At 40.0% G+C, this 25,887-nt stretch overlaps 1 protein-coding gene and 1 non-coding gene across 2 annotated transcripts in view; one reads left to right on the top strand and one right to left on the bottom strand.

Moving 5' to 3' along the window:
- Positions 1-25,887, bottom strand: part of BMPR2 (bone morphogenetic protein receptor type 2) — a 173,377-nt gene that overhangs the window by 29,461 nt on the left and 118,029 nt on the right. The window contains exons 6-9 of the mRNA XM_035305333.3: positions 25,085-25,315; positions 23,635-23,749; positions 11,501-11,661; positions 10,070-10,217 (exon numbers count right to left, since the gene is read on the bottom strand). Of these exons, the coding sequence (XP_035161224.1) occupies positions 10,070-10,217; positions 11,501-11,661; positions 23,635-23,749; positions 25,085-25,315 (655 nt within the window). The remainder of the gene's footprint in view (positions 1-10,069; positions 10,218-11,500; positions 11,662-23,634; positions 23,750-25,084; positions 25,316-25,887) is intronic.
- On the top strand, positions 17,760-17,867 carry LOC118154956 (U6 spliceosomal RNA). The gene has a single exon (XR_004745204.1). It is a non-coding gene; the product is annotated as a U6 spliceosomal RNA (small nuclear RNA).

Genomic DNA, 25,887 nt, shown 5'->3' with positions numbered 1-25,887 from the left:
GCTTGAACCCGGGAGGTGGAGGTTGCAGTGAGCTGAAATCGTGCTACTGCACTCTAGCCTAGGCAACAGAGCAAGACTTCATCCAAAAAAAAGGAAGGAAAGAAAGAAGGAAGGAAGGGAGGTAGGCAGGCAGGCTGGCAGGCAGGCAGGAAGGCAGGAAGGCAGGAAGGCAGGAAGGAAACAGGGTCTTTACTTTGTAACCCAGGATGGAGTACAGTGGCATGATCATAGTTCAATGTAACTTGAACTCCTGCGATCAAGTAGCCCCCCTAGTACCTAGGACTACAGGAGTGTGCGACCACGCCCAGCTAATTTAAAAAAAATATTTTTGTAGTGATATAAGGTCTTGCCATGTGGTCCAGGCTGGTCTCATACTTCTGCCTGCTGGTGGTGTGAGCCACTATGCCCAGCCCTAAAAATTCCTTTTAACTAACAGGTACTTTAGGATCATGGACTTAAATATTATTAACTATTTTGTTCACTGTTTAATAACCCTATTCATTGCAAATAAGCACAATCAACTGTAATGTCAGGCTTTCGATTTTTACAAAATATGATAATAAAATGAAGTTTATGTATATAACATATTGAATCACATAGAAAACCTCTGGAACCAACAATGTGAAAACCCATGGTCTAGTAGAAATCATGGCAAAGAACACAGAACAAGAAACTCTTCCTGTCTCTTTACCCCTCCTCCCACCCTATTAAAATGACAGGATAAATTACAAGGAAGAACACCAACAGAGGAGAATAAGGCATTTAGGTTCTAATCTTGGCTTCATCTCGACCTCAGAAAAGTCATTTTACAATTCGTGTTTTACACTTCCTGTAGGCAAAATGGCAGTCTGCCACCTTCCTTATATCATTCACATGGAGATAATACAAAGTTCTAATGACCCAGATGGAAATCGCATTATAAATAAGTTTATATTTCATTTAAGTTTCTATTTGAATACTCAAAACAAATCATAAATACTTGCCCTCCACCAATATTAAAAAAAGATTTACAAAGATTAATTCTATTATCTACATTGCATTGCCCAAGTTTATTGTAATATACTGCCTTATGTATAAATACAAGTGATTTTCACATACTGTAAACATTTAAGCAAATACTTAGTGTTGATCAATAACATCAACATTGAACTTGAGAGATAAAGGATTTAATAATGCCAGTTAGTATATCACTTTCTTCCTTGAAACCCCATATGATAAAACCTTATCCTATACCATCTGTGAGCTGTAAGATATTTATTAATATATCTGAACTGTCTCTGAGACACACACACAACACATACACATACCTTCCAAGTGTTATTTACTGTTTTTTCAAATGCTGGTTTAGTAGAATAACTAAAAATTTACTACTCTTTTAAAAAATTAGACCCAAAGTATAATTTTAAAACTTGCTACAGCAAATTGAAGTACAATCTTTTATGAATGCAATGGTTTAGAATTACCAAATAAATTTCCACTAAATCTTCACAGTTGAAAATCTAATTGTTCAACTGAAACTTGTTTACCACTAACTTAGTTTTAGGTATTGGAGACACAAAGGTGAATGTTAATGACAAACATCTTTATCATGGAAGATATTAACCTTATTGGATTTCCTTAAAACCTTACTGAATTTCCTTCTATCACTGGATTGCTCAAGGGAAATTTTATAATCTCACTTTCTTCAGAATTGCCCAAAATATCTTTTTTTTTGAGACGGAGTTTCGCTCTTGTTACCCAGGCTGGAGTGCAATGGCGCGATCTCGGCTCACCGCAACCTCCGCCTCCTGGATTCAGGCAATTCTCCTGCCTCAGCCTCCTGAGTAGCTGGGATTACAGGCACGCGCCACTATGCCCAGCTAATTTTTTGTATTTTTAGTAGAGACGGGGTTTCACCATGTTGACCAGGATGGTTTCGATCTCTTGACTTCGTGATCCACCCGCCTCGGCCTCCCAAAGTGCTGGGATTACAGGTGTGAGCCACTGTGCCTGCCTGAAAATACACTTCTAAATAATAACTGATGCACCTGTTAATCTAAATAATCACTGATTTATTTCATTATATTTTTGAATTACAAACTAATGTTTGGCCTGGTGTAGTGGCTCACTCCTGTAATCTCAGCACTTTTGGAAGCTGAAGTGGACGGATCACTTGAGCCCAGGAGTTTGAGACCAACCTAAGCAACATGGTGAAATCTTGTCTCTACAAAAAATACAAAAATTAACCAGGCTTGGTGGCACATGCCTGTAGTCCCAGCTAATTGGGAGGCTGGGGAAGGAGTATCACTTAAGCTTGGGGAGGTCAAGGCTGCAGTGAGCTGTGATCAGACCACTACACTCCAGCCTAGGTGACAGAGTGAGACTCTGTCTCTTAAAAAAAAAAAAAAGTGCATATATATATAATACACACACACACACACACACACACACAGTTATATGTATCTGTATATGTATTTAATTTAAAAACATTAATAATGGAGTTGAATTGTTTTGCTTTAAAGACATTAAGCATTAAACATTACTTTATAGTACTATTAATCTTTTTAAATAGCTTCATTTCATAAACTTGTCCAATGCTGGTTCCTTTTTCTATGCTTTTAGTGGTGTTATTAATAAAAGACAGAGGCCACAAAGATCAAATCATCTGTACAGCCTCTAGAAGAATGCAACAGCAGATTTAAAGTTTTTAGATGATAATATAATAATACAATCCCTAAGAAGGGCAGAAAAACTATGAATTCATTTGGCTATTTCAAGTAAGCCTCAAACAAACATTCAATTAAATGGGTATCTGGGTATTCTTTTTTTTTTTTTTTTTTTTTTTCGAGACAGAGTCTTGCTCTGTTGCCCAGGCTGGAGTACAGTGGGGCAATGTTGGCTCACTGCAACCTCTGCCTCCTGGGTTCAAGTGATTCTTTTGCCTCAGCCTCCCGAGTATCTGGGACCACCACACCCAGCTAATTTTTGTATTATTAGTAGAGACAGGGTTTCACCATATTGGCCAGGTTGGTCTCAAACTCCTGACTTCATCATCTGCCTGCCATGGCCTTCCAAAGTATGGAAATTACAGGCATGAGCCACCACCTCGCCCAGCGTTTTTTTTTTTTTTTCTGAGACAGTTTCACTCTTGTTGCCCAGGCTGGAGTACAATGGCACCATCTTGGCTCACTGCAACCTCCACCTTCTGGGTTCCAGTGTTTCTCCTGTCTCAGTCTCCCAAATAGCTGGGATTACAGATGCATGCCACCAAGCCTGGCTAAGTTTTTTTTATCTTTTGTAAAGACAGGGCTTCATCATATTGATCAGGCTGGTCTCAAACTCCTGAACTCTGGTGATTCACCAGCCTCAGCCTCCCAAAGTGCTGGAATTACACACATGAGCCGCCACACTCAGCCAATGAGTATTCTTTCATTGAAAGGAAGAAGAGGGGAGGGGAGGGAAGGGATGGAAGGGGAGGGGACGGGAAGGGATGGGAGGGAGAAGGAAGAAGAAAGGGAGAATAAAGAAAGGAAAAAGAGAAAGTATTTACAAATAATTCATTGCTTCTAATTCCTTACAGGGTCAACTTAGTAAACATCCTAAATATAGCTTGTCTCCAACACTCAGATGGTGCGTAAGAAAAATGTTGAGAGAGGCAACTTGGCTGCTACCCGGACACAGCTCAAGGAGAGAGAGAAGATGGCGCTGTAGGACCAACTCAGGATTGCAGCTTCCAGTGAAACTGCAGATGGTGAGTGGACACCGCATTTTCAGACAGATCTTTATTGCCCACAGACCAGGAGATTCCCAGGTGTAGGAGCTGCACGGGCCGCCAGCATGGCTGTTTGGGCCGGTGCGGCTGTTTGGGCCGGGGCCGCAGTGCAGCAGCACTCCATAAAAAATACACTGATTTGGTTGCCCTGTTAAACCGGCAATTGGAAATTTGGAAGGGAGATTAGCACATTCATCTGATTAAATGGTACTTAAACAGAAAGCCAGGCCAGGATATTCCTGGGCAGTAACGTGGTTCCAGCCGGCGCAGTGGGTTGCTGCAAAGGAAATCACACAGATCCCGGCGCCCTTTCAGCAGGTGACTGGAACACCCAGGAGAGAGTCAACCATTCAACTTAAAAAAAAAAAAAGGGCTCTGAGGCAGGGAGCCAGGTGATCAGGCTCAGCAGGTCCCACCCCCACAAAAACAAACGAAACAGCAATTAGAAAGGCTTGGGGTTGAGTTTCACGGCAAGCACAGCTGAACCCAGACTGTCTCCTCAAGTATAAAGTACAGATAGTCTCCTCAAGCACCTCCCTGACCCCCATATATCCAAAGAGTCACCTCACAAAGGACTGATCAGACTGACATGTGGCGGGCATCATTCAGGGACAAAGATAGCAGAAGAAGAAACGGGTAGCAACCCTCACGGTTCCGCAGCTGCTACAGGTGTACCCCAGGCAAGCAGGGCCTGGAGTGGACCTCAGTAGTCCTACAGCAGAGGGGCCAGACTGTTAGAAGGAAAACTAACAAACAGAAATACTTCATCATCAACAATCTGGAGGACCACTCAGAGACCCAACTGGAAAATCAGCAACTGCTCAGACGACAGGTGGATAAATCCCCAAAGATGGGAAGAAACCAGCGCAAAAAGGAGGAAAACACCCAAAACCAGAACACCTCACCTCCTATGAGGGACCATAACTCCTCACCAGCAAGGGAGCAAAGCTAGACGGAGAATGAGTGTGATGAAATGACAGAATCAGACTTCAAAAGGTGCATAATGAGAAACTTCCGTGACCTAAAAGAACATGTTCTAACTCAATGCAAAGAAACTAAGAACCTTGAAAAAAGATTTGAGGAAATGATAACAAGAATGGACAACTTAGAGAGGAATATAAATGAATTGAAGGAGCGGAAAAACACAACACAAGAACTTCACAAAGCATGCACAAGTTTCAACAGCCGAATTGACCAAGCAGAAGAAAGGATATCAGAAGTCGAAAATCAACTCAATGAAATAAAATGAGAAACCAAGATTAGAGAAAAAAGCGCAAAAAGGAATGAACAAAGTCTCCAAGAAATGTGGGACTATATGAAGAGACCTAATCTACGTTTGATAGGTGTACCTGAACGTGACAAAGAGAATGAATCCAAGCTGAAAAATACTCTTCAGGATATTATCCAGGAAAATTTCCCCAACCTAGCAAGGCAGGCCAATATTCAAGTCCAGGATATACAGAGAACACCACAAAGATATTCCACAAGAAGAGCAACCCAAAGGCACATAATAGTCAGATTCACCAAGGTTGAAATGAAGGAGAAAATGCTAAGGGCGGCCAGAGAGAAAGGTTGGGTCACCCACAAAGGAAAGCCCATCAGACTCACAGCAGATCTCTCGGCAGAAACCCTACAAGCCAGAAGAGAGTGTGGGCCAATATTCAACATCCTTAAAAAAAAGAACTTTCAACCCAGAATTTCATATCCAGCCAAACTAAGCTTCATAAGTGAAGGAAAAATAAATTCCTTTGCAAACAAGCAAGTACTCAGAGATTTTGTCACCACCAGGCCTGCTTTACAAGAGCTCCTGAAAAAGGCACTACACACAGAAAGGAACAACCAGTACCAGCAATTCCAAAAACATATCAAATGCTAAAGAGCATCAACATAATGAAGAATCTGCATCAACTAACAGGCAAAACAGTCAGCTAGCATCAAAATGGCAGTATCAAACTCACACATAACAATATTAACCCTAAATGTAAATGGGCTAAATGCCCCAATCAAAAGACACAGACTGGCAAATTGGATAAAAAGCCAAAACCCATCGGTGTGCTGTATCCAGGAAACCCATCTCACATGCAAGGATACACAAAGGCTCAAAATAAAGGGATGGAGGAAGATTTACCAAAAAAATGGAGAGCAAAAAAAAGCAGGAGTTGCAATTCTCATCTCTGATAAAATAGACTTTAAGCCAACAAAGATCAAAAGAGACAAAGAAGGACATTACATAATGGTCAAAGGATTGATACAACAAGAAGAGCTAACAATCCTAAATATATATGGACCAAATACAGGAGCACCCAGATATATAATGCAAGTTCTTAATGACTTACAAAGAGACTTAGACTCCCACACAATAATAGTGGGAGACTTTAACACTCCACTGTCAATACTAGACAGATCAACTAGACAGAAAATTAATAAGGATATCCAGGACTTGAATTCAGACCTGTAACAAGCAAACCTGATAGACATTTACAGAACTTTCCACTCCAAATCCACAGAATATAATTCTTCTCAGCACCACATCAAACCTACTCTAAAATTGACCATATAATTGGAAGTATATCACTCCTCAGCAAATGCAAAACAACTGAAATCATAACAAACAGTCTCTCAGACCACAGTGCAATCAAGTTAGAACTCAGAATTCAGAACCGAACTCAGAACCTCACAGCTTCATGGAAACTGAACAACTGGCTCTTGAATGTTGACTGGATAAACAATGACATGAAGGCAGAAATACACAAGTTCTTCGAAACCAACGAGAACAAAGACACAACATACCAGAATCTCTGGGACACATTTAAAGCAGTCTCTAGAGGAACATATATAGCTATAAGTGCCCACGTGAGAAGAGTGGAGAGATCCAAAATTGACACCCTAACGTCAAAATTGAAAGAGCTGGAGGAGCAAGATCAAAAAAACTCAAAACCCAGCAGAAGACAAGAAATAACTAAGATCAGAGCAGAACTGAAGGAGATAGAGACACAAAAAACCTTTCAAAAAATCAATAAATCCAAGAGCTGGTTTTTTGAAAAGATCAACAAAATAAACAGACCACTAGCCAGATTGATAAAAAAGAAAAGAGAGAATAACCAAATATATGCAATAAAAAACGATAAAGGGGAAATCACCACAGATTCCACAGAAATTCAAACCATCATCAGAGAATATTACAAACAACTCTATACACATGAAATAGTAAACCTGGAAGAAATGGATAAATTCCTGGATACTTGTGTCCTCCCAAGCCTAAACCAGGAGGAAGCTGAAACTATGAATAGACCAATAAAAAGGTCTGAAGTTGAGGCAGCAATTAAGAGCCTAACACACAAAAAAAGCCCAGGTCCAGATGGGTTCACAGCCGAATTCTACCAGACACACAAAGAGGAACTGTTACCATTCCTTCTGAAACTATTCCAAATAATCCAAAAAGAGGGAATCCTTCCCAAATCATTTTATGAGACCAACATCATCCTGATACCAAAACCCAGCAGAGACTCAACAAGAAAAGAAAACTTCAGGACAATATCCATGATGAACATAGATGCAAAAATCTTCAATAAAATACTGGCAAGCCAACTGCAACAGCGTATCAAAAAGCTTATACACCATGATCAAGTAGGATTCATCCCGGGGATGCAAGGCTGGTTCAACATACGCAAGTCTATAAACATAATTCACCACATACACAGAACCAAAAACAAAAACCACATGGTTATCTCAATTGACGCAGAGAAGGCCTTTGACAAAATTCAGCAGCCCTTTATGCTAAAAACCCTCAATAAACTCGGGATTGATGGAACATATCTCAAAATAATAAAAGCTATTTACGACAAAACAACAGCCAATATCATAATGAATGGGCAAAAACTGGAAGCATTCCCTTTGAAATCTGGCACTAGCCAAAGATGCCCTCTCTCACCACTCCTATTCAATATAGTACTGGAAGTTCTAGCCAGAGCAATCAGGCAAGAAAAAGAAATAAAGAGTATTCAAATAGGAAAGGAGGAAGTCAAATTGTCTCTATTTGCAGACAACATGATAGTATATCTAGAAGACCCCATCGTCTCAGCCCAAAAACTCCTGAAACTGATAAGCAACTTCAGCAAAGTCTCAGGATATAAAATCAATGTGCAAAAATCACAAGCATTCCTATACATCAATAACAGACTTAAAGAGAGCCAAATCAAGAACGAACTGCCATTCATAATTGCTACAAAGAGAATAAAATACCTAGGAATACAACTTACAAGGAATGTAAGGGACCTCTTCAAGGAGAACTATAAACCACTGCTCAACGAAATCAGAGAGGGCACAAACAGGTGGAGAAACATTCCATGTTCATGGTTAGGAAGAATCAATATCATGAAAATGGCCATACTGCCCAAAGTAATTTACAGACTCAACGCTATCTCCATCAAGCTACCATTGACTTTCTTCACAGAACTGGAAAAAACCACCATGAACTTCATATGGAACCAAAAGAAGCATAGCCAAGTCAATTCTAAGCAAAAGCAAAAAGAACACAGCAGGAGGCATCACACTACTGGACTTCAATCTATACTACAAGGCTACAGTAATCAAAACAGCATGGTACTGGTACCAAAACAGAGATATAGACCAATGGAACAGAACAGAGGCATCGGAGGCAACACAACATATCTACAACCATACAATCTTTGATAAACCTGACAAAAACAAGCAATGGGGAAAGGATTCCCTGTTTAATAAATGGTGTTGGGAAAACTGGCTAGCCATGTACAGAAAGCAGAAACTGGACCCCTTCCTGACACCTTACACTAAAATTAACTCCAGATGGATTAAAGACTTAAACATAAGACCTGGCACCATAAAAACCCTAGAAGAAAATCTAGGCAAAACCATTCAGTACATAGGAGTAGGCAAGGACTTCATGACCAAAACACCAAAAGCACAGGCAGCAAAAGCCAAAATAGACAAATGGGACCTAATCAAACTCTACAACTTCTGCACGGCAAAAGAAACAGTCACTAGAGTGAATCGGCAACCAACAGAATGGGAAAAAATTTTTGCAGTTTACCCATCTGACAAAGGGCTGATATCCAGAATTTACAAAGAACTCAAAAAGATTTACAAGAAAAAAAAACAAACAAGCCCATTCAAAAATGGGCAAAGGATATGAACAGACACTTTACAAAAGAAGACATACATGAGGCCAACAAACATATGAAAAAATGCTCATCATCACTGGTCATCAGAGAAATGCAAATCAAAACTACATTGAGATACTATCTCACTGTAGATACTATCTCACTGTAGATCGCCAGTTAGAATGGCGATCATCAAAAAATCTGGAGACAACAGATGCTGGAGAGGATGTGAAGAAATAGGAACACTTTTACACTGCTGGTGGGAGTGTAAATTAGTTCAACCATTGGGGAAGACAGTGTGGCGATTCCTCAAATACCTAGAAATAGAAATTCCATTTGACCCAGCAATCCCATTACTGGGTATATATCCAAAGGACTATAAATCGTTCTACTATAAGGACACATGCAAACAAATGTTCATTGCAGCACTGTTTACAATAGCAAAGACCTGGAACCAACCCAAATGCCCATTGATGATAGACTGGACTGGAAAAATGTGGCACATATACACCATGGAATATTATGCAGCCATCAAAGACGATGAGTTTGTGTCCTTTGTAGGGACATGGATGATCTGGAGAACATCATTCTCAGCAATCTGACACAAAAACAGAAAATGAAATACCGCATATTCTCACTCCTAGGTGGGTGATGAACAATGAGAACACATGGACACAGGGAGGGGAGCACTACACACTGGGGTCTATTGAGGGGAATAGGGGAGGGACAGCGGGGGAGGGGGGGAGCTGGGGAGGGATAGCATGGGGAGAAATGCCAGATGTGGGTGAAGCAAATTTGACAGCAAATCACACTGCCATGTGTGTACCTATGCAACTATCTTGCATGTTCTGCACATGTACCCCAAAACCTAAAATGCAATTAAAAAAAAAAAAGAAAAAGAAAAATGTTGAATGCTAAAGCTTATTGAAATAGAGTTCAATAAGCTATTACTGGCAATCAATTAAATTGCACTCAGATGAAAACATGGAACACTCTAAAAAAAATTTCCTGATTCGCATCCTTCTGCTAATAATTTTTCTAAACACTAGACGTCAATGAACTAGAGGTTTAGATGAAAGTAGATTCTTACGTAAAAGTTGAGTTATGTACTACAGGTAGAGAAAGAAGATATAACTGTTTCACTTCAAAACATATTAACTTTATTGACAGTAGTTTTTACCTGGGAAGAGGTCTGTACATCTCATAAATATCTCCCAATAGATTAGTCCAAGAGCATACATGTCTACTTGTTTCAAAGCTGATTCACAGTCCCTCAAGTTCACAGCTCCTTCTAGCACTTCTGGTGCCATATATCTGATAGTGCCAACCTGATAAATTAGAGTGATATTTTTTAGAGCGAGAATGTAGCATATTCTGAAGAACAGACATTAGACCAGAAGTTACACATAAATCGTAGTCATGTCAATGTTATTTGACCCTAACCACATCACCAAACCTTTCTATAACTTATTTTTTACCTATAAAATGCCCTTCCTGAATAAACTGTGATAAATCAATATTAGTGAATATTATTCATTATTCAAAAAGAATGAGCTAGACTTTCCTATGTATATCAACATAAATAATCTGTAAGATACACTGAGAAAATTACAAAACAATATGTATGCCACCTAATATTTTTAAAAATTCACAAAAATACAGCTGTGCGCAGTGACTCACACCTGTAATCCCAGCACTTTGGGAGGCTGGGTAGGGTGGATCACCTGAGGCCAGGAGTTCAACAACAGCCTGACTAACATGGTGAAACCCCATCTCTACTAAAAATGCAAAAAATAGCTGGGCATGGTGGCATATGCCTGTAATCCCTACTCGAGAGACTGAGGCAGGAGAATTGCTTGAATCAGGGAGGTGGAGGTTGTGGTGAGCCAAAATCGTGCCACTGCACTCCAGCCTGGGCAATAAGAGCTAAACTCCATCTCAAAAAAAAACACAAAAATACATATATGTTGTACATAGACATGTATATATGAATACAGAGAACAAAACTGGGAAGGATATATTCCACATTATAATGGTGATTATCAAAAGATGGACTATCTTATCTTAAACTTGTAACTTTACTACTGCTTTAAAAATCGCTTCCTACAAATTTGTTCCTAATGCTTGTTAAAATGACTTGGAATGGCAGTGAGTTCCAAAGTAAACTGATGAACTTTACAAAGGCCTTTAGGTGATGTATTTTATATTTCCTAATTTTGTAATTCCTAGTATTCTGTAATTGGCAGTATATGAGAATAATTGTCCTGAGTCTCGCTCTGTCACCCAGGCTGGAGTGCGGTAGCATGATCTCAGCTCTCTGCAACCTCCACCTCCCAGGTTCAAGCAATTCTCCTGCCTCAGTCTCCTGAGTAGCTGGGATTACAGGTGCGTGCCACTGTGCCCAGCTAATTTTTGTATTTTTAGTAGAGATGGAGTTTTACCCGTTGGTCAGGCTAGTCTTGAACTTCTGATCTCAGGTGATCCACCTGCCTGGGCCTCCCAAAGTGCTGGGATTACAGGCATGAGCCACCATGCCTAGCAGGTAGATGTTTTAATTAAATTCATTATTATTTCAAGGTACATCAGTGTGATACCTTTTGTATACACTCACCTCACTTATGGCTGCATTATCTTCTTCCCCTGGGCGCACCAGTCTATTTCCAGTTAGCCTCATGGACAATCCAAAGTCACTAATAACACAGGATCCATCATTTTTCACTAGAACATTTCTGCTGTTTAAATCTCGATGGGAAATTGCAGGTTTATAATGATCTGTTTGGATAATTTAAAATATTTATTAATGACTAAAAAGCATTATTGAACAAGAAATAAACATGCAGGTAATAGGAACTACATAAATATAAAAGTAGTGTTATTTTTCTGCCCATTAATTTTCTAATAAAAAAGACAAATCAAAATTTAAACTCACACTCATCACTATTTTCTAACACATTTTATAACTCCTATCACATGTATAGTTAATTAAACATTAAAACTAAAAAACATGCTGCCACTTCAAATTCTAACACACACTTGTTTTTTTTTTCTCTTCATTTATAGTATAGGGCTGCAAAAAGAGGCAATACAGAAAGGAATATTTGGTATAAACATGAAAAAAGCAAGAAGGTCAGATTGTCTAAAATAAGTATCAGTGAAAAACTAATGGAGCCTCAAAATTTTAATGTAAATCTTAAACTGTTCTCTTACAGCTTAATAGATTAAACCTGGGACAGCACATTCCAGTTCTACCCTGAGGTTTAGCCCTATCTCTAAGCCCACCTCAGCTTTTCAAATCTAACCAGAAATAGTTTTATAATGGTTTGGAAGAACAAGCAGAGGAATTGGTATCTCTCACCAAGATATGAAAACTTGTTTTTCTAATTTTACAGAAGCAAAGTAGTGTTATGCTCCTTCTATTACTTTTTTAGTCCTTATCATAGGAATACAGGCTCCATGAAGGCAGAAAGATAATATATTTTACCAGAATTTAAAAGGCTTGGCACAGGATAGACACACAGTAAATGCTTGCTGACTGAAAGAATGAATCTAACCTAAGCCTCTCACCAAATATAATTACATTATATTTTTCCTCTCTATAAGGAAATCTTATATAAACCTTATATTAAATAAAACCATAGCTCTGAAACTGAAAAAAAAATTTATAGCACAATTTCTGAAATTTAAAGTATCTGCCTAGGTATACAGAAAAACAGAGCAATCAGAACAAAGTATGAGCATTCAAATGCAATTTCACCAATAATGAAATTATAGATAATAATAATGATCCTTGACATAAAAAAAAATTAAGCAACAGTACTATTTGAAGAAAAAATAGGAGTTACCAAGTTTCTTCACCTAAGAGTTGATTTCTTTCTCATTTTCTCCCTTACCCACTTCCTATTCTCCAGTCTTCTAAAGCTTGTATTAACTTGGCTCCTACTCAATTCCTACAAGAGCTGCATTTCTTACTCTGGATAAAGCTACAACATAAGTATATGTGGTACAATCTTTTTTTTTTTTTTTTTGAGACAGAGTTTCACTCTTGTTACCCAGGCTGGAGTGCAATGGCATGATCTCAGCTCACCACAACCTCTGCCTACTGGGTTCAGGCAATTCTCCCGCCTCAGCCTACCGAGTAGCTGGGATTACAGGCATGCACCACCACGCCCAGCTAATTTTTTTTTTTATTTTTAGTAGAGACGGGGTTTCACCATGTTGACCAGGATGGTCTCGATCTCTTGACCTCGTGATCCACCCGCCTCGGCCTTTTAAAGTGTTGGGATTACAGGCGTGAGCCACTGCGCCCAGGCTGTGTGGTACAATCTTGAGCTAATATTTATCTAGGAAAACTTATGAAAAAATTGGAATATTATTTACATACTAAAACCAAATCAATGAGTAGAACTATAGACTGCCCTTTTGAGACAAGTTTTCCCTTTGAAACTCCCCTCTGTACTCATTTAAATCTTCTTTATTTGGGTGTGGAGGGAGGTGGAACATACAATAATTTTGCCCGGGGCAAAGCACTGAAGTAGGCAAATATCTCAAAGGAAAGCACAAGAAGATATTAGTTATATATATATTTTCTAAACTTGAACAAAAATAGTCAATCTATAAATTTTTTTTCTTTTTTGAGACAGAGTCTCTCTGTCGCCCAGGCTGGAATGCAGTGATGTGATCTCATCTCACTGCAACCACCACCTCCTGGGTTCAAGCAATTCTGCTGCCTTAGCCTCCTGAGTGGCTGGGACTACAGGCACGTGCTACCACCCCTGGATAATTTTTTGTATTTTTACTAGACAGGGTTTCACCATGTTAGCCAGGATGGTCTTGATCTCCTGACCATGTGATCCATCTGCCTCAGCTTCCCCAAGTGCTGGGATTATAGGTGTGAGCCAATCTATGGATATTTATACATACATATTACCAGTGCTATGCCTCTGCCCTCCCAAAGACCTTAAAAACTATACACAAACTACTTAACAGTAATTTTTCTGGTGAAGTCTGAGTTGCCTATTTTTTTGGTCAGATACTTCTTTGGTAATAAGCATGCATTGCTATTATAATATAGAAAAAATTCATAGGGAAATCTTATTACAAATAAATAAATGGGTTTAATTCTTCCTTATTCTGAAGCAAAAGATAGCTGAATAAGTAATAACAGTGTAATTCCTTACTACCGAATTTCTACCCTAAACAACAAAGTTATATCTGAAGATGCTGGGAAGAACAGAATTCAGTGAAAGAACACTTCAAGTAAAAATAGTATAGTATAGGCATATAGATGACCTCCCACTTACAGAGGGTTTGATTTATGATTTCTCAACTTTACAGTGGTCTGAAAGCAGTACATAATCAGTAGAAACCATACTTCATTCCTTTTTTCACTTTTAGAACAGTATTCAATAAATTACATGAGATATTCAATCCTTTATTATAAAGTAGACTTTGTGTTGGATGATTTGGCCAACTATAGGCTAATATAAGTGTTCTGAGCATATTTAAGATAGTTAAGGCTAAGCTATAATGTTCAGTAGGTTAAATGCATTTTCAACTTACAGTATTTCTAAATTATGATCTTTTTTTTTCTTTCATTTTTTTGAGACAGTCTTGCCCTTGTCACCCAGGCTGGAGTGCAGTGGCATGATCTCGGCTCACTGCAACCTCCTCCTCCCGGGTTCAAGTGATTCTTCTGCCTCAGACTCCCGAGTAGATGGGATTACAGGCACCTGTTACCATTCCTGGCTAATTTTTGTATTTTTAGTAGAGACGGGGTTTCTCCATGTTGGCCAGGCTGGTCTCGAACTCCTGACTTCGTGATCTGCCCACCTCGGCCTCCCAAAGTGTTGGGATTACAGGCGTGAGCCACTGCGCACGGCATTTTTCTCTTTTCTTCCATTTTTTTAAAAAACAGGGTCTCGCTCTGTTGCTCAGGTTGGAGTGCAGGGGCATTATCTTGGCTCACTGTAGCCTTGACCTTCTGGGCTCAGGCAATTCTCCCACCTCAGCCTCCTAAATAGCTGGGACTACAGGTACATGCCATGATATTGGGCTAATTTTTTATTTCTGTAGAGGTGAGGTCTCACTATGTTGCTGAGGCTGGTCTCAAACTCCTGGGCTCAGGACTTTGATCCTCCTGCCTTGGCTTTCTAAAGTGCTGGGATCAGAGGCATGAACCACTATGTCCAGCCACCTTATAATTAGTTCACTGGGATGTAATCTCATTGTAAGTCAAGGAACATCTGTACTTGGGAATATTTTTTAAATAATCAGGTAAAAACCATAAATTCTGCGCAGGTGCAGTGGCTCACCCTGTAATCTCAGCACTTTGAGAAGCCAAGCAGGTGGATCACCTGAGGTCAGGAGTTTGAGATTAGCCTGACCAACATGGTGAATCTCCATCTCTTCTAAAAATACAATTAGCCTGGCATGGTAGTGGGTATCTGTAATCACAGCTAGTTGGGAGGCTGAGGCAGGAGAATCACTTGAACCCAGGAGGCGGAGGTTGCAGTGACCCGAGATTGTGCCACTAGATCGTGCCACTGCACTCCAGCCTGGGTGATACAGCAAGACTCCATCTCAAAAAAAGCATATATTCAAATAGCTACTATATTTAGATGCAATGACAGAAACTATGTACTTAGTTTTTAAAAAGGTAACTATTACCCTTATTTAGTGGTAACATTAGCTAATGTTTCAGAGTGCTGTTTAAATAAAACTTAATATCTGATGGCAATCATTCTTTTCAGCCTACATTTGACTTGAAACCTTGCTAAATTATGCAAGCCTTAAAAAGGAAGATTAGGATGGTATTTTAAGTTCTGTGCTAAGCCAGCTTTTTAAAGGCATTAAAATATTTAAGAGCTAAGTGGACACAGTCCAATGGTTGATGTGCTAAAGCACTAAAGAAAGTGCATCAAGTTGCTGACACAGGCAATACTTTGGACAATTCTGTATTAAGGAAAAGCAAGATGTCAAGATAAATGAACGGATAAATTATTCAGGAGAAATTATTTATACATGAAGCATCAGCTACAAAAGACGATCCATGCTAATATACAATGGAACAAAGATCTAAGAAACTGATAATTAAAGTTCCTTTCACGAAAGAGGTCAGAGAGACTAAAAAAAAATGTCAGGGCTACAGTATGACAAGAAAATGTAGTAAGGGATGAGGGTAGAAGAAAGCATAAAGACAGAACTATCACAGCAAAAGTAACTTAGGGGTGTCTATGAGGTGAGGTATATATTGAAACTAAGTGAGAAAGCAAATGTATTAAAGAAATGCGGCTGGGCACGGTGGCTCACGCCTATAATCCCAGAACTTTGGGAGACCAAGGTGGGTGGATCATGAGGTTAAGAAATCAAGACCATCCTGGTCAACATGGTGAAACCCCGTCTCTACTAAAAATACAAAAATTAGCTGGGCATGGTGGCGCACACCTGTAGTCCCAGCTACTCAGGAGGCTGAGGCAGGAGAATTGCTTGAACCCAGGACGCGGAGGTTGCGGTTAGCTGAGATCGCACCATTGCACTCCAGCCTGGGTAACAAGAGCAAAACTCTGTCTCAAAAAAAAAAAAAGAAATGCTCTGAACAACTAGCAAAAATATGCATGAAAGCTGAGGAAGACCACAGTTGTAACAAGGAATATAACCACATAGCTCTGAAACACGAGCAAAGACTGATCCCCACAGTGTATTCTTCTCTTCCTACCTAGTAACAGAACCCAATATTATTTGAGGCAGCAATGCAAGCAGGAAACAACATCAACAGCTGTAATCTCAGTCTCTTTTGGAGCTAAGTGTGGACTAGGTTCTGGGAAACAAACGAGCATAGAAGTGGGACCTCTGGAGACTGACAGGGGTAATTCCTTTTACCTTCTCTTACTTTTCCCTGCTGATCGACATGATCGATATTGAGATGACTTTGAAAATGAAAGCTGAGGCCAGGCGTGGTGGCTCATGCCTGTAATCCCAACACTTTGGGAGGCTGAGGTAGGTAGATCATGAGGTCAGGAGGTCAGGAGTTCAAGACCAGCCTGACCAACATGGTAAAACCCAGTTTCTACCAAAAAAAAAAAAAAAAAAACAAAAAAATTAGCTGGGAGTGGTGGCGCACGCCTGTAATCCCAGCTTCTCAGGAGGCTGAGGCAGGAGGATTGCTTGAATCCAGGAGGTGGAGACTGCAGTTGAGTCGAGATTGAGCCACTGCATTCCAGCCTGGGCGACAGTTAGACTCTATCTTGGCGGGGGAGGGGAATGAAAGCTTGCCAGGTGTGGTGGCTCACGCGTGTAATCCCAGCACTTTGGGAGGCTGAGGTGGGCAGACCACCTGAGGTCAGGAGTTCGAGACCAGCCTGGCCAACCTGGTGAAACCACATCTCCACTAAAAATACAAATAATTAGCCAGGCATGGTGGCAGGTGCCTGTAATCCCAGCTACTTGGGAGGCTGAGGCAGAAGAATAGCTGGAACCTGGGATATGGAGGTTGCAGTGAGCTGAAATGGCACCACTGCACTGCAGGCTGGGCAACAGAGGGAGACTCCACCTTAAAAAAAAAAAGGAAAAGGAGAAAGAAAATGAAAGCCTAAAGGATGATGGAGAAGAAATATGGAAGGCTCAGGCCCTGATAATACTTTGATGATGACAAGTCAATCCTAGGCTTTCCTTTTCTATATTCTTATAAGAGAAAAAACATTTCTTTCTTATTGAAGCCACTGTTATTACTCCCCACCCCTGATACATTTAGCCAAACCTAATTTTATCTAACAGAAGCACTGATATTTGAAAAGATACAATTGGGTTTTATACTAAAGACCAACCCACGGAGTAAAAATCCATGTTATGTTAAAACTAAAGAAGTAATAACGGTGCTCACTTTGGCAGCATATATACTAAAATTGGAACAACACAGAAATTAACATGGATGGCCCTGACACAAAGATGATGTGCAAATTCGTGAAGTGTTCCATATTTTTAAGATAGTTGGAAAGAATAAACAATACCTAGTATTTGATAGCACAACAGGGTTACAATAATCAAAATAATTTAATTGTACATTTATAAATAACTAAAAGAATATTATTGGATTATTTTAACACAAAGGAGAAATGACTGAGAGGATGGATATCCTGTTTTCCATGATGTGATTTTTTTACACATTACATATTTGTATCAAAATATCTCATGGGGCCAGGCACAGTGGCTAACACCTGTAATCCCAGCACTTTGGGAGGCTGAGATGGGAGGACTGCTTGAACCCAGGAGTTTGAGACCAGCCTGGGCAACATAGGGAGACCATGTCTCTATAAAAAAATAAAAATAAAATTAGCCAGGCATGGTGGCTCATACCTGCAGTCCTAGCTACCCAGGAGGCTGAGGTGGGAGGATCACTAGAGCCTACGAGGTAGAGGCTGCAGTGAGCCAAGATCACCCCACTACAGTCCAGCCTGGGCTGGAATGAAAACAAACTCCCTCTAAAATAAAAACAAAAACCTCGGAGGGACACGGTGGCTAATACCTGTAATCCCAGCATGTTGGGAGGCCAAGACAGGTGGATCATTTGAGGTAAGAAGTTCAAGAACAGCCTGGCTAACATGGTGGAAACCCCATCTCTACTAAAAATACAAAAACTAGCAGGGCATGATGGTGTATGCCTATAATCCCAGCTACTTGGGAGGCTGAGGCAGGGGAATTGCTTGAATCTGGGAGGTAGAGGTTGCAGTGAGCCAAGATCACACCACTGCACTCCAGCCTGGCCAACAGAGGGAGACTCCATCTCAAAAAAAAGACAACTCATATACCTCATAAATATATATACTACTATGTACCCACAAAATTAAAAACATGAATGACACATTATAGTTCACTTAAGCAAAATAAATACAAGGAAAATATAATATAGCCTAGCTAAGAGGTTCTTATCCTAAGGTCCATAAATGGGCTTCAAAAAGTATGAAAATGCCCTGGAATCAAAAGAACATTTTTAAAATTTTTCTTTTATTTATGTATTTACACTTTTGTGAGATAGTTTCGCTCTTGTGAGTTCTCCTGCCTCAGCCTCCTAAGAGGCTGGGATTACAGGTGCTGCCACCATGCCCGGCTAATTTTTTTGGTATTTTTAGTAGAGAAGAGGGTTTCACGATGTTGGTCAGGCTGGTCTTGACCTGCTGACCTCAGGCTATCCACCCCCCTTGGCCTTCCAAAGTGCTGGGATTACAGGTAGGAGCCACCGTGCCCGGCCTTATTTATTTTTCAGATACAGTCTTGCTCTGTTGCCCAGGCTGGAGTGCAGTGGCGAGATCTTGGCTCACTACCACCCCTCATCCCAGGCTCAAACGATCTTTTCACCTTAACCTCCTGAGGTGCATGCTACTATGCCCAGCTAATTTTTTATATTTTTTTGTAGAGACAGGGTTTCACCATGTTGGTCTCAAACTCTTGGGCTCAAGCAATCTGCCAGCCTCAGCCTCCCAAAGTGTTGGGATTTCAGGTGTGAGCCATGGTACCTGGTCTCTTTTATTTTAAACTCGGGGGTACATGTGCAAGTTTGTTATCTGTAATCACAGTGTGATGCTGAGGTTGGGTTTCAAGTGATCCTGTTACCCAGCTAATGAGCACAGTACCCAAGAGTAAGTTTTTCAGCCCTTACCATTCTCCATCTCTCCCCACTCTAGCTGTCCCTAGTTTCTATGGCTGTAATCTTCATGTCCATAAGAACTCAAGGTCTACTTCCTACTTAAAAAGTGAGAACATGTGGTATTTGGTTTTCTGTTCCTGCTTAGCATAATCTACCCAGCTCCATCCATGTTGCTGCAAAAGACATGATTTCATTGTTTTTTTGGCTGTGTAGTATTTGATAGTGTATGTGAACACATTTTCTTTATCCACTCCACTGTTGATGGGCACCTAGGTTGATTCCGTATCTTTGCTATTGTGAATAGTGCTGTGAAAAACAGAGAAGTACCTGTGTCTTTCTGGTAGAATTATTTGTATTCTTTTGGATATATACTCAGTAATAGGATTGCTGGGTCAAATGGTAGTTCTGTTTTAAGTTCTTTGAGAAATCTCCAAACTGCTTTCCAAAGTGGCTGAACTAATTTATACTCCCACCAACAATGTGTAAGTGTTCCCCTTTCTCCACAGCCTCAACAGCATCTGTTGTTTTCTGACTTTTCAATAATAGCATTCTGACTGGTGTAAGTATATAATTGTGGTTTTGATTTGCATTTCTCTGATGATTAGTGATATAGAGCATTTTTTCATATCATACAAGTTGGCTGCTTGTATGTCTTTTTTCTGGGAAGTGTCTATTCATATCATTTGCTCACTTTTCAATGTGGCTATTTGCTTTTTGCTTGTTCAATTGTTTACGTTCCTTATATATTCTCGATATTAGACCTTGGTTGGATGTGCAGTTTTCAAATATTTTCTCTCATTTGTAGGTTGTTTACTCAATGGATGGTTTCTTTTGAAAAGAACAATTTCTAAGTATGCTCGCATGTATATCTTGGAGGAAGAATGTTCAGAGTATGAAGATGAATTCTTTTTATTTTTTTTTTTTGAGACAGCGTCTCACTCTATTGCCCAGGCTGAAGTGTACTAGCATGATCAGAGCTCACTGCAATCTAGAATTCCTGGGCTCAAGCAATCCTCCCACCTCAGCCTCCTGAGTATCTGGGACCAAAGGTGTGTGCCACTACCCTCAGCTAATTAAAAAATTTTTTTGTAAAACAAATAAAGGGTATTCAATTAGGAAAGGAGGAAGTCAAATTGTCTCTATTTGCAGATGACATGATTGTATATTTAGAAGACCCCATTGTTCAGCTCCAATCTCCTGAAATTGATAAGCAAGTTTGGCAAAGTCTCAGTATACAAAATCAATGTGCAGAAATCACAAGCATTCCTATACACCAATAACAGACTTAAAGAGAACCAAATCAAGAACGAACTGCCATTCACAATTGCTACAAAGAGAATAAAATACCTAGGAACACAACTAACAAAGTATGTAAAGGACCTCTTCAAGAACTACAAACCGCCCTCAAGGAAATAAGAGAAGACACAAACAGATGGAAAAACATTCCATGCTCATGGTTAGGAAGAATCAATATTGTGAAAAGGGCCATACTGCTCAAAGTAATTTATAGATTCACTGCTATCCCCATCAAGCTACCTATGACCCTCTTCACAGAACTGGAAAAAAACACCTTAAACTTCATATGGAACCAAAAGAGAGCCTGCATAGCCAAGTCAATTCTAAGCAAAAGGAACAAAGCTGGAGGCATCACACTACCTGACTTCAAACTATGCTACAAGGCTACAGTAATCAAAATAGCATGGTACTGGTACCAAAACAGAGATACAGACCAATGGAACAGAACAGAGGCCTCAGAGGCAATGCCACTCATCTACAACCATCTGATCTTTGACAAACCTCACAAAACAAGCAATAAGGAAAGGATTCCCTGTTTAATAAATGATGTTGGGAAAACTGGCTAGCAATGTGCGGAAAGCAGAAACTGGACCCCTTCCTGACACCTACACTAAAATTAACTCCAGGTGGATTAAAGACTTAAACATAAGACCTAACACCATAAAAACCCTAGAAGAAAACCTAGGCAAAACCATTCAGGACATAGGCATAGGCAAGGACTTCATGACTAAAACACCAAAAGCATTGGCAACAAAGCCAAAATAGACAAATGGGATCTAATTAAACTCAAGAGCTTCTGCACAGCAAAAGAAACAATCATTAGAGTGAACCGGCAACCAACAGAATGGGAAAAAATTTTTGCAAACTACCCATCTGACAAAGGCTAATATCCAGAATCTACAAAGAACTTAAATAAGTTTAACAGACAAACCCATTCAAAAGTGGGTGAAGGATATGAACAGACACTTTCCAAAAGAAGACATACATGAGGCCAACAAACATATGAAAAAATGCTCATCATCACAGGCTACTAAAGAAATGCAAATCAAAACCACATTGAAATACCACCTCATGCCAGTCTGAATGGCAATCATTAAAAAATCTGTAGACAACAGAGGCTGGAAGAGGATGTGGAGAAATAAGAACACTTTTACACTGTTGGTGGGAGTGTAAATTAGTTCAACTATTGTGGAAGACAGTGTGGCAATTCCTCAAGGACCTTGAAATAGAAATTCCATTTGACCCAGCAATTCCATTACTGGGTATATATCCAAAGGATTATAAATCATTCTATTATAAAGACACATGTACACATATGTTCACTGTGGCACTGTTTACAATAGCAAAGACCTGGAACCAACAACCCAAATGCCCATCAATGATAGACTGGACAAGGAAAATGTGGCACATATACACCATGGAATACTATGCAGCCATAAAAAACGATGAGTTCATGTCCTTTGCAGGGACATGGATGAAACTGAAAACCATCATTCTCAGCAAACTGACACAAGAACCTTCACCTCCCAGGCTCAAGCAATCTTCCCACCTCAGTCTCCCAAGTGTCTGGGACTATAGGTGCATGCCACCACGTCCAGCTAATGTTTGTATTTTGTAGATACAGGGTTTCACCATGTTACCTAGGCTGGTCTCAAACTCCTGAGCTCAAGTGATCCGCCTGCCTTGGTCTCCCAAAGTGCTAAGGTTACAGGCATGGGCCATTGCACCCAGGCTGCTAATACTGCAACTGAAATAGCTGCTTGTTCTTAATAACTATTTTATGAAACTCTCTTGCAAACAAGTACGTCATAGACAAACTATGTCTGCACAACTCTTAGAGTTGTTTAAAGTAACCTAATAGAAAGACAATGACGAAGGTCCATTCCTTATCTCTAGCTTTGTAAGTCCCAGGCTGCCTATGACACCTGGACTGATGCTACTGGGTCCCCTAGATCCCATGATGACAATGGAAAAAGGGCAGGCCAGGACAAGCATGAAGAATAAACAGTCTTTATTGGGCTCAGACTAGGAGTCTTTGGGCCAAGAGGACCTTGGTATATTTTTCAGTTTTATTCTCCATGTTCTTTTTGGCCTTTTCCCATAGCCTCATGAACTGTTTTTCTTCTGGTAATAGATCTTTTGGTAACAGACTTTCCTCTTCTCCTCCAGGGTGGCCATGATTGTCTGGTATTTCCTGTCAGCCTTGTGAGCCCAGTGCTCCAAGTAGGCAAACTTCCTTCAAGGCTCAGACACACAACATTGAGGGTGGCAGAAACTACTATCTGCTTTTCCTTGTCATACAGCAGTGGGATTCCATCAGACACCCTGAGGTAGTCCAGGGCAGCCTGGCCTTGCTTGGTCTTGTTGGGGAGCATACCGCATGTGGTCTGCCAAAAGATGTGGCTAGGGGCTCATAAATGGTAGGGTACTTGAGAAGGGTTGCTATTTGTCTGCTTGCAGAGGAAGGCTAGGTACTTTAATTTGTTTCTGTAGAAACTGCCAGAAATGTTGATGTCCTCACAGCACATGACCACTACTTTCTCTGCTGGGTCATGATAGCCTCCAGGTAGCCCAGGAATTGGACTCAGCTATCAAGCACTAGGACTGCCCCTCTGCCATCTTGGCAGCTGCGTGGGAAAACTCTGTCTGTCACATTTCAAATGTATTTCATGTTGAATCTTTCAAACAACTGGCTAACAATAAATATTCAATAATATAAATGATACTTTTACTTTGAAGATACAATTAAAATTTCCTGTTGTAAATTTTGAACCCACACGAGTGTCAATTTCACCTATTGACTCTCTTACCTCCTCGTGGTAATTCTGTGTGAAGATAGGCCAGTCCTCTAGTCACAGAATGAGCAAGACGACAAGAGCTTACCCAGTCACTTGTGTGGAGACTCAAATACTTGCATAAAGATCCCTACATAGAGGGAAAAATGCAAAAGAGAAAAAAAGGTAGAATTAACTTACTTTAACATGAAGAAGTAAGTTAGCATCCTTATAAAGAATTTGAAAATAGGCTAGGATTCCATGAAGATCTAATGAACTACGACATTTCAGAATCTTGAAAGAGTTAATATGACATTTCTGAGAGAAGAGGAGAGATGGGAAGAAGGGAAATTTAAACATTATCATTTTTTTTTTTTTTTTTTTTTTTGAGACAGAGTCTCACTCTGTCACCCAGGCTGGAGTGCAGTGGCACAACCTCGGCTCACTATAACCTCTACCTCCCAGGTTCAAGTGATTCTCCTGCCTCAGCCTCCCAAGTAGCTGGGACTACAGGCATGCGCCACCAGGCCCAGCTAATTTTTGTATTTTTAGTAGATGAGGTTTCACTCTTGGCTAGGCTGGTCTCTTAACTCCTGACCTTGTGATCCGCCCACCACAGCCTCCCAAAGTGCTAGGATTACAGGTGTGAGCCACCACACCCAGCCTAAACATTATCAATTTTTATGTCTCCAATATTAAAAATTATGAATGATTCTTTCCTTTTAAACAATTCTTTGATAAAATTAGGACAGAAAACATGTATCATTCACCAGTACAAATATAAATCATATTGTTATGGTTCCTAAGTAGAAAATAAAAGGTTTTTGTAAATATATCTATTTATGTATTGGTGCTGCTCAAAGTTCTTATCTACAAACTATGACCAGTTGCTGATGAGAAAAGGAGTTTGCATCAAAATGAATGTCAATCAAAGTACTGCTTCCTTCATCAAAAAACTTATCAAAAAAATTAACTATAAAAGAGAGTAACAAAGAAAGAGAAGAAAGCTGAATAAACAGTATAATCAGTAATACAGTTCATTCACATTGTGGTGTGAGATCCTTATTCCATTGCAGACCATTAATAATCCAGCTTGTGAGTCAGTAATGCTCTCTCCATCAATACAGTGGTCCTCTCTGAAGTCTGATTAACAATTAATATAAACGTCAATTTTTTTTTTTGAGACAACGTCTTGCTCTGTTGCCTGGAGTGCAGTGGTATCATCTTAGCTCACTGCAATCTCCACTTTCCAGGTTCAAGCAAGTCTTATGCCTCAGACTCCTAAGTAGCTGGGATTACAGATGCGTGCCATCACACCTGGCTAATTTTTGTATTTTTAGTAAAGACAGTGTTTTGCCATGTTGGCCAGGCTGGTCTTGAACTCCTGGCCTCAAGTGATCCACTTGCCTTAGCCTCCCAAAGTTGCTGGGATTACAAGCATGAGCCACTGCACCCAGCCTCAGTTTATTGCTTATGAGGTACTTACATTGGGATAATACTCCATTACAAGCAAATATTCCATGCGTCCATCTGCAGTGACTCTCTCATCTCCAACTATAAAGCGGGCAATGTTGTCATGTTCCATCAAAGGCACTCTGTAAATGTTCTTTTCATTGATAAAATTCTGACGGTTTGCAAAGGAAAACACTTTTACAGCAACCAGACGCTCATCCAAGGAGCCTTTATATACTGCTCCATATCGACCTCGGCCAATCAGCTATAAGTGTTTTAAAGAAAGCAAGGTATTCCCATGTGCATGTTCAAAGAGTAAGTGAAAAAAAAAGAAGAGGAAGAAAAAAAGAAAGGTATTAGTATCATAATTGAACAATCAAATTTACTAAACAAAAAAGTACAAATTTATATGGAATGCCACAGCTCTCTGTTGCTTATAGTTTATTCCATTATCAAGAAATCAATAAATTTTGTTCTAGTATGGCTGATGAAGCTCCTACCAGACCCAGCCTCCCCATAGATAACATTTATAAATGCTGGACAAAATTAAAAAAAAAAAAAGTTCTAAAGGCAGACAGATCTTGAGCGTCATTAAGGCTTTGAGAAAAAAGTGGCATGGGGTGAGCTACCCTTTTTTTTTTTTTTTTTTTTTGAGACTAAGTCTCACTGGGTCACCCAGGTGGAGTGCAATGGTGCAATCTCGGCTCACTGCAACCTCTGCCTCCTGGGTTCAGACGATACTCCTGCCTCGACATCCTGAGTAGCTGGGATTACAGGTGTGTGCCACAGTGCCCAGCTAATTTTTGTATTTTTAGTAGAGATGGGGTTTCACCATCT

The sequence above is a fragment of the Callithrix jacchus genome, chromosome 6 (assembly GCF_049354715.1).
Source record: "Callithrix jacchus isolate 240 chromosome 6, calJac240_pri, whole genome shotgun sequence".
Lineage (NCBI taxonomy): Eukaryota > Metazoa > Chordata > Mammalia > Primates > Cebidae > Callithrix > Callithrix jacchus.
Note: the sequence above shows the minus strand (reverse complement) of the source record. Positions and strands in the feature narration are given on the sequence as shown.